This window comes from Mya arenaria, chromosome 12 (genome assembly GCF_026914265.1).
Source record: "Mya arenaria isolate MELC-2E11 chromosome 12, ASM2691426v1".
NCBI lineage: Eukaryota > Metazoa > Mollusca > Bivalvia > Myida > Myidae > Mya > Mya arenaria.
Genome location: NC_069133.1, coordinates 9714966 through 9735632, shown reverse-complemented (window position 1 = coordinate 9735632; position 20667 = coordinate 9714966). Strand labels below are relative to the sequence as shown.

Sequence of the window (20667 nt, the reverse complement as noted above, 5' to 3'; positions counted from 1 at the left end):
TCAACATAAAATATTTCATATGAAAGAAAAATTAAACTAATTTGGAGCAACTGCTTGAAACGACAAGGACAATGGTTTTTCAACGTTTTTAACACAACGTTTGTACAAAGTTAAAATAACGTCGTCAGTTCACTAAATTTTATTGTTATTTTATACTCATAAAAAGATGCTTGGGTTCATTTACTCATTTCATTGCCTATAATCTGAAAAGAATGATAATAAGTGGCAAATAGTTGAAAATAAACTAGGCAACAACGTTGTGACAACGCTTTCGAACAACCCTTACATGACACAACCTTCATGTTATACAAACACTATGTGTTTCCTGGGTCAACTTGATATTTGTTTTCTATTTTAATGATTTACTTTCAGAAATATGCAAAACTACTTCATATGCGACAGGGGTTTGTTAAAAAGACTACTTCATACCACGTACGCGAAAGAAGAAAACTGGAAATGCGCCGTGACTCTTCACAAAGGCACTTACTATATTTGTGAATACTACACCGACCAGAAACTGGCACTTAAACAACAAATGACGGGAGGAAGGGACGAAAAGATGTGTGCGTGGGGCTTCAAGTTTAAGCACTATCTCACCGCAAGTAGGGCATAGTTCCACCAATAATGTTGTAATCTATGATGGGCAATTGCATACATGTATATACTAAGAGATAACAAAGACAAAGTTAGGAATTCAGATAGGTCCTATTCTAGAAATATTAAGTGGGGAAACGTTTTGTCGAAGTCGTCGTCGAGAAATAGTTCGAGATAACTAAATTTCGATGGTACATATCAATCCACAATTGAACCGGTGTTTGAATATTCGTTTGTCGTTAAAACAGAAAGGTTCATTTTAAAAATATCGGGACCGGAAAAAAAATATCGACATAAAGAGAACTTCGATATATCAGAATTTGACTTAACGAATTTCACCGTACGTGTTTATATACTCGTTTATTGAAGAAGATTGCTATTACCTTTCTATAATCTGAGATGCCATATATTATGTTATCCCTGACGTGATAAGTTATTCTCTCGCGTGCACTTTAAAATCGAGCTCTGTCTTTCTCGAGCGCCTGGTAAATCCATTTTAGTAGACGCAATTTTTCTTATTAGAAATTAATATAAACCGGAAACAGTTTATCATATGACGTCATAATAACGCGGGGAAAATTTAAACACTTAATAGATGTGATCTTGGTGACTCCCTGTCAGATCAAACAGAAGATTAAACGGTGTAGATAATATCTGTTCGTTATCATTTAATAAATATTGGAAGCCATGGAAGATTAAAGCATACAATTATAACCTTCGGCTAAAGCCTCGGTTGGCTTAAACTTCCTTGGGTTGACATTATATGCTGTGACCCTCCATGACATCTGATATTTATATAATAGTAATGTTCAACTTGCATTATTCCTAGTATTGGCGTTAACTTCTATTATAACACACCATGTAAATACATAGTCTTTTGTAATTGGAAGAACATTTGATAATCATATAAATGCCTGATTTTCTTAAAAGAACATGGGGTCATTCTAAGTGGTAAATTAAAAATATCATAGTGTCATACATTTGTTCTTTTGCAGCAAGTTCGTTAGAATTAAACTTTTAGTATTAAAAATGAACACATAATGGTTTTCCATTTGTGATATTTGTACAGATTTAATCTTGATTATAAAAGTTACCACTAAGAACTTTTAATGAGCGGGCCACTGACATTTACATACCGTACTCATTTATTCACATACTTAATTTATACGTAATGCAGGTTCCACAGATTCAATTCCAAATCCAGATCTGCAGTATAACAACTGTGAAGCCTTCTATACAGTTGTGAAAGTCAAGGCCGGCGCCAATACAATAAGTAAATTTATATAATATGACCGTACAAATCTCCCAGTCTTCTACTAAACAAGTTTTTAGAACTATCAATCGTATTTGGATGTGTTTTAATAACGATTATTATGGTTTTAAAAGTTAAATAATGTCAAATTGCATTATATCAAGGATATGGGTATAAAGATATTTTACAATATCAAGGGTTGTTATTTGGACAAATATACGCCTTTTTATTCTGAAATGAATTGCAGATGTGTGTCAATGAATCCACTATATCTTTCCAGTATGCTGTGGCGAGGTCGATGCTGTAGCTGTAAATCTTGTGGAGGAACATTATGTTGGGCTCAAAATCGTATCACATTCAAAATTGCAAAAAAAAAACAGTTTTAAAAGGTGCTACAGGGTTGAATGTTATAATCTGTTGGATTTTTTTTTTATCTTATATTATCTTAGATTTTGTCTGATTTTTTTGTATGTCTTCTTCCCATAGGTATACATAACAGTCAACTATTATATATGTTATGAAATGGGGATTCTTCGGCAGAACAAACTGCCCTCTTTTGACAGCATTTTCAATGCCGTCATCACCGCCTTCAGCTATATTCTAATGTTAAGAATTGACCAGCACTCAAAGCAGTTAATGCATCGTGTCGTGATCATTTGCTGGAGCTTGTTCGTTAATCCATCGGAGAATGCCACCCTGTGTTATCATTTACTTACAAAGTATAATATATTTATTGGTAAGATAACTGTTTTAATTGACTAGGCAACTAGTCAATTACCAAGTTATAGACAGCGTTTATTTTAGACTAAAACTAAATGGTCATGGTGAGATGACTATCAAATGCCTCTACAAGTCTAGTGCGTATGCGCTAGCTTCTAAAAACTCGCTTTAACCAAATGATGATTAAATGGAAATTTGGCCATGATATTCGTTACTTACAGAAATTTGGCGGTTGTAATCTGCTCAATGGGTTTTTAATTGTAACAGAGCTCTTGTAACTGATGAAATCGAAATCTGTCTGGCGATCCCACTGGACGATGTTTGTTTTTGCCAGCTGGCCTCTGAAGTTTCCATTGTATTAGTTACAGAGACAAGTGTCTGATGTGTTTGATATAGTTCTTGTGAGCCCATCTCTGTCATTACCGTTGAATTATTCACAGGTACTCCTGTCATCGTTAAACCATAGTGTTTATGTGAGATCATCTCTGTATATTCCATTGTATTATTTACACGCAAGCTCCTGTAGCTGTGTACACAGAGTCCTTGTGTCCTTGTGAGTCCGTCTCTGAAGCTTCCATTCGAGTGTTTAAAGGTACAAGCTCCTGAAGTATTAGACACTGTGCCCGTCTCTGTACTTTCCAATGAATTGTGTACAGGTATGATATCCTGTCATCGTGAAACCAGAGTGGTCTTGTTAGATCGTCATTGTATATTCCATTGTATTATATACAGGTAGAAGCTCCTGAAGTTGAAGATACAGAGTGTTCTTATGAGCCTGTCTCGGTATATTCAAGTGTATTACATACAGGTAGAAGCCCCTGAAGTGATGGACACAGAGTGTTCTTGTGAGTTCGTCTATGTTGGTTTTCATTGTATATATTTAATGGTACAGGCTTCTGAAGTGATGGGCACAGAATGTTCTTGTGAGATTTTCTCTGTAGTTTCCATTGGATTATTTACAGGCACAATCTCCTGTCGTAGTTAAACCAGAGTGTTGTTTGTGAAATTGCCTCTGGATATTCCATTGTATTGTTTAGACGAGACAGCTCCTCAGGTGGAATACACAGGGTGTTCTGATGAGTCCGTCTTTGTAGCTCCCATTGTATCATATACAGGTTCAAGTTTCGTACGTGGTGGACACAGAATGTTCTTGTTGGTATTCCCGAAATTGTTTGTGGACTCCGTGACGATGCTGGAATTGTTACCAAGCTAAAGACATACACAACTCAACATTTACCAACGATGGCCGAAGTAAGGGCTTTTGTTTGATTTAAAAAAAAATTAATGCATTTTAAAATGTATTCAACAAATATTGCTGAGAATGCCATACGAAATGTGTGCGAGCCTTGTGAGCATAACTAATGTGTTTGTACTATATTAAGTAAGATATAGTTTCATTTTATTTTTAAAGAGACTCATTTATATTTGATGTTGAAATGTTGGATGTTTTTTAAGTTTGTTGAAATTATTAATTTTACATATTGAAAAGCAACTGTCTCATTTCAACAGAAGTTGCGAAATGAAGCCTAAAATAATTCCATTTTCAATAGCGTTTATAACGCTTGCCGATTATTTTGCGTCACATTTTTAAATAAACGTTAAAACTAGAGCTCTAATTTGCAACGTTTTGTCACTGAAACAAGCATTATGTTCACATTTCCCTCTCTATAATTGTTTTCGATAAATGACGTTATAATACGCGACCCTTAAAATCTGACTAAAACTTCATTATCTCAATTGACCCTTGGTACATGTAGTTGTAATGTAGTTTAACTTAATCCTTGGGGAAATTGTAAGTACGGTGATGAATATTCGAAAGTTCAATTTATTTAAACCCCCAGTAAATTTACATTTTACTGACCGTTCCAAGGCGGTACCTAACAATCCTTGATAAACATACCTAGTGTTTTATATATAGTATGTGTGCACTGTGCTGCTTATGAAGTGTTGTGCTGTTCTTCCATGTTTCTTGTTTGTGAATTTATGTTCTTTGTTTAGCGTTTACCCAGTGACATTAAACCGGGTTTATGTTTAAACTTTTTGCTTCTGAGCTTGTTTCTGTAGCTTTTCGCATAAATTATGAAATAACTGTCCTTGTGGAATGGTGATTTATTATACATATCCACAATGTGTATTTGGTAAAGTGCATGTAAGGCTTAGCACTAGATTGTTTCACGGTCTTTTATTTTCGTACCATCTTGTACTTAGCCCACGAAATGCAGCTCAATTACAAACAAATATTTCACCGCACAAAAGATCCTCGAGACAGTCTTTTGTTAATAATATGAATGTAACTGGCCATGAATGGCACTGACTTTGCAGAACAAAACATGACTTAATTTCATTAATGTTATACGGACATATTTTTGAAAATGTATTCGCGATGAGGCTAAAATAAATAAATAGTTTATTTGACGTTTATCGATCGAATAACAAACATCCATATTATTAGTGCTCGTCCTTTGAATAACCCGAGCGAGTTCCGACGTGTTAATCAAGAAAACGGATGGGGAACCGATTGTTTGCACAGAAATACGATTTATTGTTTGGTCTGAAATGATATTTGAAAGTCATTTATACTGACAACAACTACAACCATTTCGGACAAAAACTTAGGCTCAAAATGTTATCCATATAGACAGGAAGAGTGTTCAAGACCGGTCCAATATCCCATGTGGCTTTACAATGGTTTAAGTGTAGTGTTCGATTTATGAAACTAATGGTACGTTAGAAAATGCATAAATCATTTTATATACTGATAAAAATAAGTCATTACAAGGATGCATTCTCTAAGATAAAGCATGCGATTTGATTTTGTTGAAAATTAGCCGAAATTAGGATATGAAGTAAGGTTCATTCCAAGACAAACGAAGGAGTACCAAAAAGGCCCGAAATCACACTTCTACTTTTCAATTCACTGTGTAAAAATCGTATCCTATCCACATTTAAATAGATAATTGATGTTCTTATAATAAAATCTGGGTCCGGCAGTCTTTCATTTGCATTATCCTAGCTTTGTCGAAGGCCACTTGACGCGACGGGGTTGTATGGCATTGAACCTTGTACATTTAATGAACGGCGAAGCAATTTATAACGTCAAGTTGTAAAGATGCAATTCTCAACAATTACGTGTAGTACTTATTAAAGACTGATAGCCATGTTCATGAGTTGAAAAAGTACGTTATAATAAAGTTGTATTTCAGGACATTCCTGATCCATGGAAGCCCAATGTTTGCTTCAACTTCATGGACCATCTCCTTGCCTTCATCAAGTCTTATGTGAAGAAAGATGATTCAAGGTTTGTTTTATAAAATACTTGTTGCTAAAGGTATTTGTATATTTTACATTACAAGCCAATAAAATATACATATCTTTAAGTAATTACTTCATATTGGGGCGTTTTCATTGTAAGGTTTCTAACCAAGTTTATCCAAATCCAACACGGATCTGTTTCGCAATGAAATGTTAAAACCCAATTGTTTATCTTGTATTTGAACACAGGCTCGTTCACCTCCTGGAGTTTTCAGGCGAGGATGTGACTTGTACCCGGCTTCCACTTGACTCCGAATACGCTTTCCTGCATAGCTGGTATACTCAGTAGTCTGGATTATGTTTGCCTCTTATCAAGATCGAACCGGCTAGATGCAACATGATTGATATTGATCAGGACAGCTGAAAAATTGAGATTTGTATACCATGTTACAGACTTGCTGATAGTATTGCTTATTCCGATTTTTATGGTGATGTTTTAAAAAAAATTCGTAAAATTAAAATGTTTCCAGCAGATAGTTGGGCAGACAGACTTAATGAATTACTTGGATTTTATTTAAACCGTGGATATAAAGGCAGTGTTTTGAAGAGCACTTGCCTTCTTGTTTTTGAAGGTGAATACCTGAAACAAAATATTGGGTTGAATATAGCATCCTTTCATAACTAAACTTTCAGTGCTTTGATTTTTATGAAGAATTTGTTAATTCATGTTATCTTTAAAACCTTTTTTGGCGAACATGTGTTGACTGACTCCGAGTGTTTTGGCTGTGACTTAATTTTCTTCAAATATTTTAAGTTTTCAAATCATTTGGAAGGAGAGAATAGCATATACAAGTCGCTTTTGTTTTTAATTTCTTTATTTGTTCCCAGTTTTAGTACAATGATGCTTTTTATTATGAAACTCTATGATCACACAGTTTTAAACCTTTTATTTTATAAGGCAGACTGTGTGTGATGTTTTTGGTTTCGAACGATGACTGCATCGTATCTTTGAAAAGTATTTGCATTAGGTGCTCTGAATTGTTTCCCTCCGTCTGCAGATAGAGTTGGGATCTCTAATCATAGAAGTATTTGGGGTTTACCTTTTCGTTTTTTATTATTATTTGTTTTATTGATAAGTTTCCACAAGTTAATGCATACTTTGATAAGATTTACCTTTTGCGTTTTATCTTTATTTAGGATTGTTGGGATAAGAGTGAGATTTGTGCACATAAACTGGTTTAAACTCCTAGTAAATTTACATTTAACTGACCGTTCCAAGGCGGTACCTAACAATTCTTGATAAACATACCAATTCCTGTTATATATATATAGTATTTATGCACTGTGCTGTTTGTAGAGTTTTGTGCTGTTCTATGTTTCTTGTTTGTGATTTAGTGTTCTATATGGTATTATTTAGTTTCAACTCTTCCTTGTTACATCGTTCCTATGGTGCACGTTTGTTGTTACATCGATCCTATGGTGCACGTGCCTTGTTATATCGTTCCTTTGGAGAACGTCCTTTGTTACCCTGTGACCTTATTTTCAACATAATGTAGCGCGTATCTTATTTGTTCAACTTATTGACAAATAATGTTTATGTTCAAAATCTATCAAATCATGGTCCAACGTTTCCTGGTAATTCAAAATCTCCTGTTTCCCGTTTTTCTCATGTCAAATCCTAGGTCTAAATACCGTGCCGTTGGCATACATCCGTAAGAGACTATCATATTGTCCTAGTCAAAGAACCTGTGTTAAATACGCCATTCTAGTCTCCTCTGTATCTGTTCTGGTTACATGATGGACGATGGCGTTGTTCTTATTTCACCCAAGTGATGTAAATGGAGCTCCTCTGTCCGTTTCTTTTGAAACAAGCAAAGACCCTGGTTAATCTTTTCAGCACTTATTCTTTTTATTCTTCTAAATCTGAAACCTCGTCCGGTCGTTAACTGTCAAGACAATCTTAGGCTGCAATAAAACGCAAGAACTTCTTAAGAACTACTATAACAAAGTCTGGAATTAACTCGGGAATGAACCTATGCTGATCCATAAATAATTCTTGTCACCACTACAATAAAACCTTATGACTTTTCAACATTTTAACTCTATTCCTCAACTGTCGCTTATGAAGAAATTAACAATAAATAAAATAATAATAAAAACATACGCTAGAACAGGCTAGATTAATAGCAGTAAATGATAAAAACAACATTATTCCACTAATGCTCAATTAGACGAATGTATTTACTGGACTTGCTCTGATGTTTGTGAAGGGTTTGTTTTGCACTTCATTCATTAACTTTTGACACGAGTTTAATCGGCAAACACTATGCATTCCTATGAATGCTAAATATGCACCTTGCAGACCTTTTTATATTGTAACGAGCGTGATATGCTCAACATCTCTTAGTCTGGAGTTCGTGTGCTCTCTGAGATATCTAACAATACTTTGGGTACAGTGTTGACATTTGAAGTATGGATAATCCCTCATTTACCGAAATATCAAATAGATATACCCTTCAGAAATAAAACATAGTAAATCAAACACGTCTGATCAAGATACTTAGTTTTTAAATCTTTAACTTGGACTAACAGATGGCAAATTGACCATCGAACTTGATGAAAAGAGGGTTGATTTTAACTTTTAAATTGTAAATTATCCTTCTTTGGACGGCGATATTCCGAGGCCCCATCCTTCAGTGAATTCATTTTGCAATTGGTTAGATTTGCTAGGTTGTGTTCGGAAGTGGTTGAGTTTTCTTTGAATTATTTCTTTAAACACTTGGATCAAAGTATATAAAAGTTGCGTATTTTAGACACGACTTTGTAAAAAATACAATTTTACTAACAATATAGCTATGTATTTTCATATTTCTTGGAACTTATGTTGTTAATTTGTTTGTAAAATCCAAAGATCAGTACACATTTGAGTGGCATAACAAACCAATATAGATATTTTTGAACTCCATATATAAATACATGTATACTCGTATATAAACGCTTTTAAAGAACATAACGTTTTGTAGTGATTTCCTATATATATTAATTGGATAACGATAGCCAGGATTAATTCTTTTATATTAATTGTTATAAAACTTAACACGATTGAAAATCATAAGTCGGGGTTTATTTCAAACGAAACAAACATAGTGAAAAGTCTAACAACCAACTGGTGCATGATTGTCCATAGCAAACACTATTTGGAGAAAACAAACAACTTTAAAAAAAGATGAGAATATAAGGTATCGATGGATTTGAAGCATAAGCGCATGATAAACTATACCCTTAACTCCTTTCGTTGCTTAAATTGCCCATTTTTTATATTCAGCTGGTCGCTCACAGATGAGGATCAGCTCATATTTAAGCTTTTGGTATACATCTAAGGAATTCACGATTTTCTACAAAATGTCCTACTGTTTCTGCAAATATCTAACTAACTGACTCTTGTATTTATGTTTTAAAGTAATTAGTAACCATTACATTGGTGAGTACCGTCTTTACATGCTGGGTTTATTTTGACGGCGTTTATCAAGCAAAAACAAGTATAAGCCTCAATTACCGGGCACTGTTTCCATTCGTCAAGACGTTAAGGGTCGGTGTTTTAAAGTACATACTTCTGACTATTTGTATTGCTGCCTTACGTATAAATATGGACGTTAATGCTCGTTAATGTAAGGTACAAAATTCTTACTAATGCCTTAGAACGATCTGGTTCTGAATGTGACGGACAGTTTGACGGACGAAATGAATGCAGGTTGGGATGACTGACGGGCGGACAACGCGAAAAAAAGTATCCCCGCCCGAAACGTTTGGTTTGCCAGAAGGGCGGACATCACGAAAACAATATTCCCCTTCCAAACCTTCGGTTCGGCGGGGGGGGGGGGGTATTAAAATGCATTCAATCTTATCCATTACATACTATAGTTGAATACCGTCTGTAAGTATTAGGATCGGTTCGAGGGTGTATTTCGTTTAAAACAAGCAAACATGAGCCTCTATTCACCAGGGCATGCTTACACTCGTCATGATCATAATTATGGCAAACAGCTCGGCTACCCATAGTATGCATAAGTCATAGGTCGGTGTTGTAAAGTTCTTACTCTTGTAATCAGCTTGGCTGCCCATAGCATGCACAAAGAAGTCAAAGGTAGGTATTGTAAAGAAAATACTTCTGGCAAACATTTTTGCTGGTCAAGGCTTGCATAAATAAGTCGATGGTGTATAGTATTTAAAATGGCAAACAGCTTTACAGGTCAAGGATTGCATCAAGAAGTCAAAGGTCGGTAAAATACTTTTTTTCAAACAATAAGCTTGACTGCCCATGGCAAGCAACAAAAAGTCAAAGGTAACGTTGGTGCTGTATATGCATAAAAATGAAAATGGTCGGTGTGGTAAATTACAAATTTTGCAATCTTCTTGCCTGGCCGAAGCATGCATCAAAAAAGTTAAAGGTCGGTGTTGAAAAATAACATTATTCTAGCAATCACATTGGCTTTACAAGAAATGCATAAATAATAAAAAGTTGGTGTTGTTAAATTCATTAATCTGGCAATCAGTTTGGCTGCCCAAGAAAAGTCATGAGTTGTTTAGTACATAATTCCATCAATTTAGGCATGCAGTAAGACTAGCAATCATCTCTTCCGCCCAATGCAGACATCAAAATCTGCTTGAGTGAGCGTCAAAACTCCAAAAGAAATTCTTCTCTTAGCAGTCAGACGAATTTCGATTTTTCAAATAATCTTGGGTCATATTGTGGTATATTGTCCCCAAAGTCCGAACTAATGCCATTCCCTTTCCATTTACTATCTCCGAAATAATGACAAACAACCAAATTCAATTACTAATTTGTAATTTGTATATAGCACTCTGGCAACCGACTGATAGATGTACATGTAACAAAAATAAATATTTATCATAAATATTTCATATAAACACTGCATGTATTTTATAATACTTTAACATGAAAACACATACTTTCTATACCTTCGTTTTATCTCCGAAATAATGACAAACAACCAAATTCAATTACTAATTTGTAATTTGTATATAGCACTCGGGCAACCGACTGAATTCAAAGAACGGGAAAAACATAACTATATATAATATATATATATATATATATATATATATATATATATATATATATATATATATATATATATATATATATATATATATATATATATATATATATATCAATATATCAATTTCTGCATGAAAACATAGAATACTATTCTAATATAAGACAATAAATTCAATCATTTTACAAAATGTTATCTTCGAACCTGTGTTTACACTCCGTTTCATCACAGACTTAATGACAAAGACACTGACAAACGTTCTTCCAAATTGTCTTTCACGTAACCATCCTTTGCGCTTTCACTAGTCCATCTACCATGACGCTTAAACATTCTGTCTTTGACTCCATTATTTGCCGCCGCTGAAGCCCCACCGGCTCTTAACGAATGTAGACAATACTTGGATATGTCACTCACATGCGGCGTAAAAGCTGATCTAAATTCATCTCTCAAACTTGTGTATGACATAGATTTGTTAACTGTTCTTTTCTTATAACCATGTTTGGTTTTGCTCAAATTACAAAACAAATAATCACTCGGTTTTAACTGTGTCCAAGTAATGTATTTTTCAAGATTTACCACAGGACATAGCTTTGTACCAGTTCTCGCTATCAATATCCAAGACCCGTCTCTATATTTATCTGTTTTACTACTTTCAATAAAAAGTCCCAAATAAGATGGATAAAAAACACAATCTGAAACAACGATATTCAACATTTCAGCACTGCGCATAAAACCTGAATACCCTAAAAGAGAGGCGCATTTTATACGTTGATTTTTTATGTTTTCATATTTGAACAATCTGTCATACATATCTGAAAGAATATCAACAGTCATAGGCTCTTTTTTAACTGTTTGTTTAGCTAGAATTCTTTTTACAGCTTCCAGGATATTGATAACTAGAGGAGAACTGGTTGGTGAACGAACACCGTATATATCATGAAACCACTTTATAGAATAATAAGCACTAATCACTACACTTGCAGTATTTGCACTTTGAATTAAAGATATCAAGTAAAGCGCAACCGGAAAATTACTGGCCGGCAAAATATCCCCACTTCCCAAACCATTTCCCAACGCCCAGTTTCTCCAGCGATTGAACCCATATTCGTACTTCCGACTAGTACCAGGTGCACGTGACCTCAATAGAATGTCCAGGAGTAGGTCCATCTTGCCCGCCAGAACTTCCGGAAGCTTTTCAATCTCATCTCTGTGACACTGCATAAAGACATGTATAAAGAAAACATAAATTGTACATATGTTCACTGAATTGAAACACTTTTACAAAACGTGTTTTTGATATTTACACAAAACCACTTGACAGGCGATACCGCCGTCAATCAGCCGCCTGATACCAGTGCGACTAGCAATACTGCATCTTTGGCTATTTCGCCCACAAAATCAACTTATGTAAAATTGACATGTAACGCTAACATTCTAAATTTCAGCTTCTCGTTTCCAAATATGCCTTTGCCATTTTTACAGCTAGTGTAATGCTCTTTATCGATGGGCAAATCAAACCAATCAACAACTGAAGGAACAACTTGTCCATGCGGACACAGTAGTGGCCAAAAAGCCGCCGAAGGCCATAAAGGTACGACCAAAACACCCCTTGCCTTATCAACTGACATTTTTCTCAAAACTCTGTGGATTTTTGATATTGGTGGCACAAATAATCCAAAATGTGCACCCCAACATGTCATAAAAGCATCAATACCGTACGATGAAGGATTCCAAAAACGTGAATAAAACTTTTTAACTTTGGCATTGTGCTCAGAAGCAAACCAGTCGACTTCAAAAAGGCCGAATTTGCTTTGAAGACTGTGCAAAAGTGCAAATGATATTCCCCAATCATCGCAATCTACAATTTTTGACAAATTATCAGCTTTTTCAATTTCATACCGAGGGATCCATTCAATATCTAGAGTAATAGATTTAATCATACAAAATCTATAAATCAGTATTGCTACAGACTGAAGGTCTGATTTCATAGAGCCTTTACAGACAATGGAAGCAACACCTTGGTTGTCCGTAAACCACTTAACGCGCTGATTTGCTAGCAAATGCGCCAATGATTGAAGAACCCTATAAACTGCAGTAAGTTCACGCCATGTAAATTACTTCACAGACTCCTCTTCACACCACATTCCATGGGTAACCTCGTTTTCTGCAGTTACTACATAACCAGCATAACCAGTACATCTTGCATCAGAATATACTACTTTAGAGCATTTGTGCGATTCGTAAATATCTCTGCTATTAATACAGTCCAAGTTTTTCTGCCAAAATTTAATCTGACATACACTTTCATCAGACAAATTTATATACGAATCCCAACCTTTTGCCTGTACTATGTCAATACTTAAACACCGTGTCATAATCTGAGTCACATGACCAATAACAATCGACATTGAAATTATCTGACCTACTAAGCTGGCTAGTTTTCTCACGCCTACACGTCTACGTACTTTAAGCGCGGTCAAAACATCGATTATAGTATTTTTGACCTTCATCAATCTACACTCAGGTATAAAGATATTGCCTTCTTTAGAATTAAGCAATGTCCCTAAATATATAAAACTTTGAACCGGGAGCCATACAGACTTTTCTGCATTAGGAATAAACCCAGAGGCCAGCAAATCCTTTTTCATTTCAAACCCGATTTGTAAAGTACCCTCGTACGAATCATTGCATCCAAAACCATCATCTAAAAACATAGATACTAACTTTCCCTCAGCTCTCCATTTTGAAATAAGCGGTCTAGTTAATTTAGTGAAAACATAACAAGCTGAAGAAAGTCCAAAAGGCAATACTAAAAGTTTATAGTACGATACAGAACCTCTTTCATCTTGCCATGCAAATCCTAGGAACTCCGTATGTGGCAAGAAAATTTCAACAAAATGATAAGCACTGGTTAGATCAAATTTTATCATGAAATACCCTTTTTGTAAAAAAGCGAGTGGAACTTTAATGTCGTCATAATGAACGGTCTGTTTCCATAAGTGTTTATTTACAACCCTGAGATCAAGAATCAATCTTTTTTTCCCAGAACTTTGTATAGAAACTGTCAGTGGGTTCACAACAAGAGGAGCTGTATTACATTTCTGTATCAACGCTCGATCTAACAAATCTTGAATTGCTCCAGATACAAATTCAGATTCCTGCAATGCAGACTTATTATTTTTAACTAAACATTTAGAAGGCATACTGAAAAATGGGATTTTGTAACCAAACTCTATCAAATCCGTTATAAAACTGCTAGCATGGATATCTTTCCAAAATTGTAAATTTTCTTTAAGTCTACCTTTACCAAGAATATTCTTTTGGCCCTGTTCATATTCATAATAATCGTGAGTGAAACATTCATAGTCAAAATTATACTCATCTTTCATGTCCAAATCATTTCTTTGCAATAGACTGGTCTCCATTTTCGGACTTAATGACAAGGAGGCATTCTCTCCGGAAATGACGGAAGTCTCCACAAGCGAAGCACGACCCTCTGTTAATGGGACTTGCTCCGAAGAACGGAATGACTGGACCTCCCTGGTAACCTCGAAAGGATCTGGCAGGAAATGGCTGCTGCAGCATTGGTCTGTTAGAAACCGGAAATGGAGGCACAATATTAGCGTCACTGGCACGATTAACAGTTGCAGGTGCGGGCTAACACTTCGTCGCAGGACGCTTGCGCTTGAGAGCCCGGTTTTCTGCTTTGTAGATTTGTGCCTCATCGTCGCTGTCGCTCGCTATCGGATTAGCTTCGTACAGTTTAACCGTCTCCCAACCACCTGGAGACGAGTCCGCTCTCCGTATGAGCTTGTTACGCTTACGGAGTTTCTCTGTTACGTTTTTCAACAGTTCCATACAGTAATCAACTTTACTGTGCTCCAAAGCCCAGCTGGCTTGTTTAGTGATATCTTCCAACTCCGCGTTGAAGTCGAATTGAACACTATTTCCATGAAATTTCCAAACTTAGTCTTTAGCAAGTTTTAACTTTTCACCTCAGAATTTACAATATAATTGTTTCCCTGAAATTCTTCTCGTAAAGATGAAACTTCCTTTCTCTGGTGTCGCAGTTCAATCAAAACCTGTTGTAATTGATTCTCTATTTCTGTATCGCCACGTGGTTGTTCCTCGGTCATTGTTAAAGTAAGCAGACGAAAAAAAATTACGTTCGTGTTCATCGGCTACCCAAAGCTGAATGAGCCTAAACTGAGATTTGCACGAAAACCTCGCGCACCTATTTAACTTGCGACACCTGACGGAGATATTCATCGATACAAAGGGAAATCAATTTTCTACTAATCCATTGCATTCAAACATAGAAAATTACATATACATAGAAAAGACTATGTTAAAGTAATTTTACCCACGACCAAAGGTATATGTTCTCATATGTAGAGATTGAAAGATACTAAATTCTCAAGTCCCCCCATCCCCTCTCCATCCCTTTAATCGCTCACCTCTTTTTTCTGTTTCTCTCCGCACCATCCATCTACACTACCCCATATGTATCTGTTTTCTCCTTATTTCCAAACTCTCCCTTAAAACATTCCTTTACCCCCCCCCCCCCCCCTCTCCCCATCCTACTTCTCTCGTCTCCCTCTTATATCCTCCCTCTCATTTGTACTCTCTCCTTTCTCTCTTCTTCTTCTTCCCCACCTGTCTTCCTTTTTCTGTCCTTGCTTTTCTTGCTTTTCTTTGCTTATCCAATCTTCCCTCTTTTACCCCCTCTCATCAATTACTCGGGTAGGGCATTCAGTAAATATTACAAAGACGACTAAAGCGTGTGTAAAATCACAAAAGTCGGATTGATGTTGAAGTTACTATTACTTAGACGGCTTAAGCGCTCGTGTATAATCTCAATAACTTGGGTTTTGGATAAAGTTACTATAAGATAACTCTAGTTGTGGGCGCAGTAAGTGTTATATACCTAAGTCTGTGAGTGCCGCTGCTATTACATATACCAGGTTGTGGGTGCCGTAGCTATAACATAAAGCGGGTTGTTGGTGACTTAGCTTTTTATAAATCTACGGTTGTAGGCTCAGTAACTATTACATAACTCGGGTTGTCGGTGCCGTAGCTATCACTTAACCCGGGTTGAGGATGCCGTAGCTATTTACACAACTCCGGTTGTAGGCTTAGTAACTATTACATAACTCGGGTTGTCGGTGCCGTAGCTATCACTTAACTCGGGTTGAGGTCGCGGTAGTTATAACATAGCGCGGCATGTAGGTGCAGAACATATTAAAGTAGCCTGAAGGTGGGCGTCGGAGGCCTAGAAGTTGTATGTAAGGGATAATTCAACTCATGTCGTAACAAAACTGGTCTAAAAATTATAGGTTCAACACCATCAACGAAAGGAACAACACTGTCATCTATAGGTACAACATTACGTTCGATGGGTGCAACATCATCATCTATAGGGGCAACACCGTCAGCTATAGGTGCAACACCGTCAACTATAGGTGCAACACAGTCAACTATAGGTGCAACACTGTCAATTATAGGTGCAACACCGTCAACTATAGGTGCAACACCGTCAATTATAGGTGCAACACCGTCAACTATAGGTGTAAAACCGTCATCTATAGGTGCAACACCGTCAACTATAGGTGCAACACCGTCAACTATAGGTACAACACCGTCAATTATAGGTGATACACCGTCAACTATAGGTGCAACACCGTCAATTATAGGTGATACACCGTCATCTATAGGTGCAACACCGTCAACTATAGGTGCAACACCGTCAATTATAGGTGATACACCGTCATCTATAGGTGCAACACCGTCATCTATAGGTACAATACCTTCATCTATAGGTGCAACACCGTCAACTATAGGTGCAACACCGTCAACTATAGGTGCAACACCGTCAACTATAGGTGAAACACCGTCATCTATAGGTGCAACACCGTCATCTATAGGTACAATACCTTCATCTATAGGTACAACATCATCATCTATAGGTGCAACACCGTCAACTATAGGTGCAACACCGTCAACTATAGGTGCAACACCGTCATATATAGGTACAATGCCTTCATCTATAGGTGCAATACCGTCATCTATAGGTACAATACCTTCATCTATAGGTGCAACACCGTCATCTATAGGTACAAAACCGTCAACTATAGGTGCAACACCGTCAACTATAGGTGCAACACCGTCATCTATAGGTGCAACACAGTCATCTATAGGTACCATACCTTCATCTATAGGTACAACAATAGGTGAAGCATGGTCAAGTATAGGTGCAGTATGGTCAAGTATAGGTGCAACACCGTCATCTATAGGTGCAACACCGTCATCTATAGGTGCAACACCGTCATCTATAGGTACAATACCTTCATCTATAGGTGCAACAAAAGGTGAAGCATGGTCAAGTATAGGTGCAGCATGGTCAAGTATAGGTGCAACACCGTCAACTATAGGTGCAACATCATCATCTATAGGTGCAACACCGTCAACTATAGATACAACACCGTCAATTATAGGTGCAACACCGTCATCTATAGGTGCAACACCGTCATCTATAGGTACAATACCTTCATCTATAGGTGCAACAATAGGTGAAGCATGGTCAAGTATAGGTGCAGCATGGTCAAGTATAGGTGCAGCATGGTCAAGTATAGGTGCAACACCGTCAACTATAGGTGCAACATCATCATCTATAGGTGCAACACCGTCAACTATAGGTGCAACATCATCATCTATAGGTGCAACACCGTCAACTATAGGTGCAACATCATCAACTATAGGTGCAACATCATCAACTATAGGTGCAACAATAGGTGAAGCATGGTCAAGTATAGGTGCAGCATGGTCAAGTATAGGTGCAACACCGTCAACTATAGGTGCAACACCATCATCTATAGGTGCAATACCGTCATCTATAGGTGCAATACCGTCATCTACAGGTGCAGCATGGTCAACTATAGGTGCAACACCGTCAACTATAGGTGCAACACCGTCAACTATAGGTGCAACATCATCATCTATAGGTGCAACATCATCAACTATAGGTGCAACATCATCAACTATAGGTGCAACATCATCAACTATAGGTGCAACACCGTCAACTATAGGTGCAACACCGTCAACTATAGGTGCAACACCGTCAACTATAGGTGCAACACCGTCAACTATAGGTGCAACATCATCAACTATAGGTGCAACATCATCATCTATAGGTACAACACCGTCAACTATAGGTGCAACACCGTCAACTATAGGTGCAACACCGTCAACTATAGGTGCAACACCGTCATCTATAGGTGCAACACCGTCAATTATAGGTGCAACACCGTCAACTATAGGTGCAACACCGTCAACTATAGGTGCAACACCGTCAATTATAGGTGCAACATCATCAACTATAGGTGCAACATCATCAACTATAGGTGCAACATCATCAACTATAGGTGCAACACCGTCAATTATAGGTGCAACATCATCAACTATAGGTGCAACATCATCAACTATAGGTGCAACAGCATCAACTATAGGTGCAACATCATCATCTATAGGTGCAACATCATCAACTATAGGTGCAACATCATCAACTATAGGTGCAACATCATCAACTATAGGTGCAACATCATCAACTATAGGTGCAACATCATCAACTATAGGTGCAACATCATCAACTATAGGTGCAACATCATCAACTATAGGTGCAACACCGTCAACTATAGGTGCAACACCGTCAACTTTAGGTGCAACACCGTCAATTATAGGTGCAACACCGTCAACTATATGTGTAAAACCGTCATCTATAGGTGCAACACCGTCAACTATAGGTGCAACACCGTCATCTATAGGTACAATACCTTCATCTATAGGTGCAACAAAAGGTGAAGCATGGTCAAGTATAGGTGCAGCATGGTCAAGTATAGGTGCAACACCGTCAACTATAGGTGCAACATCATCATCTATAGGTGCAACACCGTCAACTATAGATACAACACCGTCAATTATAGGTGCAACACCGTCATCTATAGGTGCAACACCGTCATCTATAGGTACAATACCTTCATCTATAGGTGCAACAATAGGTGAAGCATGGTCAAGTATAGGTGCAGCATGGTCAAGTATAGGTGCAGCATGGTCAAGTATAGGTGCAACACCGTCAACTATAGGTGCAACATCATCATCTATAGGTGCAACACCGTCAACTATAGGTGCAACATCATCATCTATAGGTGCAACACCGTCAACTATAGGTGCAACATCATCAACTATAGGTGCAACATCATCAACTATAGGTGCAACAATAGGTGAAGCATGGTCAAGTATAGGTGCAGCATGGTCAAGTATAGGTGCAACACCGTCAACTATAGGTGCAACACCATCATCTATAGGTGCAATACCGTCATCTATAGGTGCAATACCGTCATCTACAGGTGCAGCATGGTCAACTATAGGTGCAACACCGTCAACTATAGGTGCAACACCGTCAACTATAGGTGCAACATCATCATCTATAGGTGCAACATCATCAACTATAGGTGCAACATCATCAACTATAGGTGCAACATCATCAACTATAGGTGCAACACCGTCAACTATAGGTGCAACACCGTCAACTATAGGTGCAACACCGTCAACTATAGGTGCAACACCGTCAACTATAGGTGCAACATCATCAACTATAGGTGCAACATCATCATCTATAGGTACAACACCGTCAACTATAGGTGCAACACCGTCAACTATAGGTGCAACACCGTCAACTATAGGTGCAACACCGTCATCTATAGGTGCAACACCGTCAATTATAGGTGCAACACCGTCAACTATAGGTGCAACACCGTCAACTATAGGTGCAACACCGTCAATTATAGGTGCAACATCATCAACTATAGGTGCAACATCATCAACTATAGGTGCAACATCATCAACTATAGGTGCAACACCGTCAATTATAGGTGCAACATCATCAACTATAGGTGCAACATCATCAACTATAGGTGCAACAGCATCAACTATAGGTGCAACATCATCATCTATAGGTGCAACATCATCAACTATAGGTGCAACATCATCAACTATAGGTGCAACATCATCAACTATAGGTGCAACATCATCAACTATAGGTGCAACATCATCAACTATAGGTGCAACATCATCAACTATAGGTGCAACATCATCAACTATAGGTGCAACACCGTCAACTATAGGTGCAACACCGTCAACTTTAGGTGCAACACCGTCAATTATAGGTGCAACACCGTCAACTATATGTGTAAAACCGTCATCTATAGGTGCAACACCGTCAACTATAGGTGCAACACCGTCATCTATAGGTACAATACCTTCATCTATAGGTGCAACAATAGGTGAAGCATGGTCAAGTATAGGTGCAACACCGTCAACTATAGGTGCAACACCATCAACTATAGGTGCAACATCATCATCTATAGGTGCAACACCGTCAACTATAGGTGCAACATCATCAACTATAGGTGCAACATCATCAACTATAGGTGCAACACCGTCAACTATAGGTGCAACATCATCATCTATAGGTGCAACACCATCATCTATAGGTGCAACACCGTCAACTATAGGTGCAACACCGTCAACTATAGGTGCAACATCATCATCTATAGGTGCAACACCATCATCTATAGGTGCAACACCGTCAACTATAGGTGCAACACCGTCAACTATAGGTGCAACACCGTCATCTATAGGTGCAACACCGTCATCTATAGATACAATACCTTCATCTATAGGTACAACAATAGGTGCAGCACGGTGAACTATAGG

The 20667-nt window shown here is 37.4% G+C and overlaps 1 protein-coding gene across 1 annotated transcript; it reads left to right on the top strand.

The window, feature by feature from the left end:
* The first annotated feature begins 535 nt into the window (after positions 1 to 535).
* LOC128210428 (decapping and exoribonuclease protein-like) lies at positions 536 to 6167 on the top strand. The gene is made up of 6 exons (XM_052914778.1): positions 536 to 602; positions 1772 to 1867; positions 2127 to 2179; positions 3299 to 3349; positions 5770 to 5864; positions 6068 to 6167. The coding sequence occupies exons 1-6, from the start codon at positions 536 to 538 to the stop codon at positions 6165 to 6167; spliced, it is 462 nt and encodes a 153-aa protein (XP_052770738.1).
* Positions 6168 to 20667: the final 14500 nt, after the last annotated feature.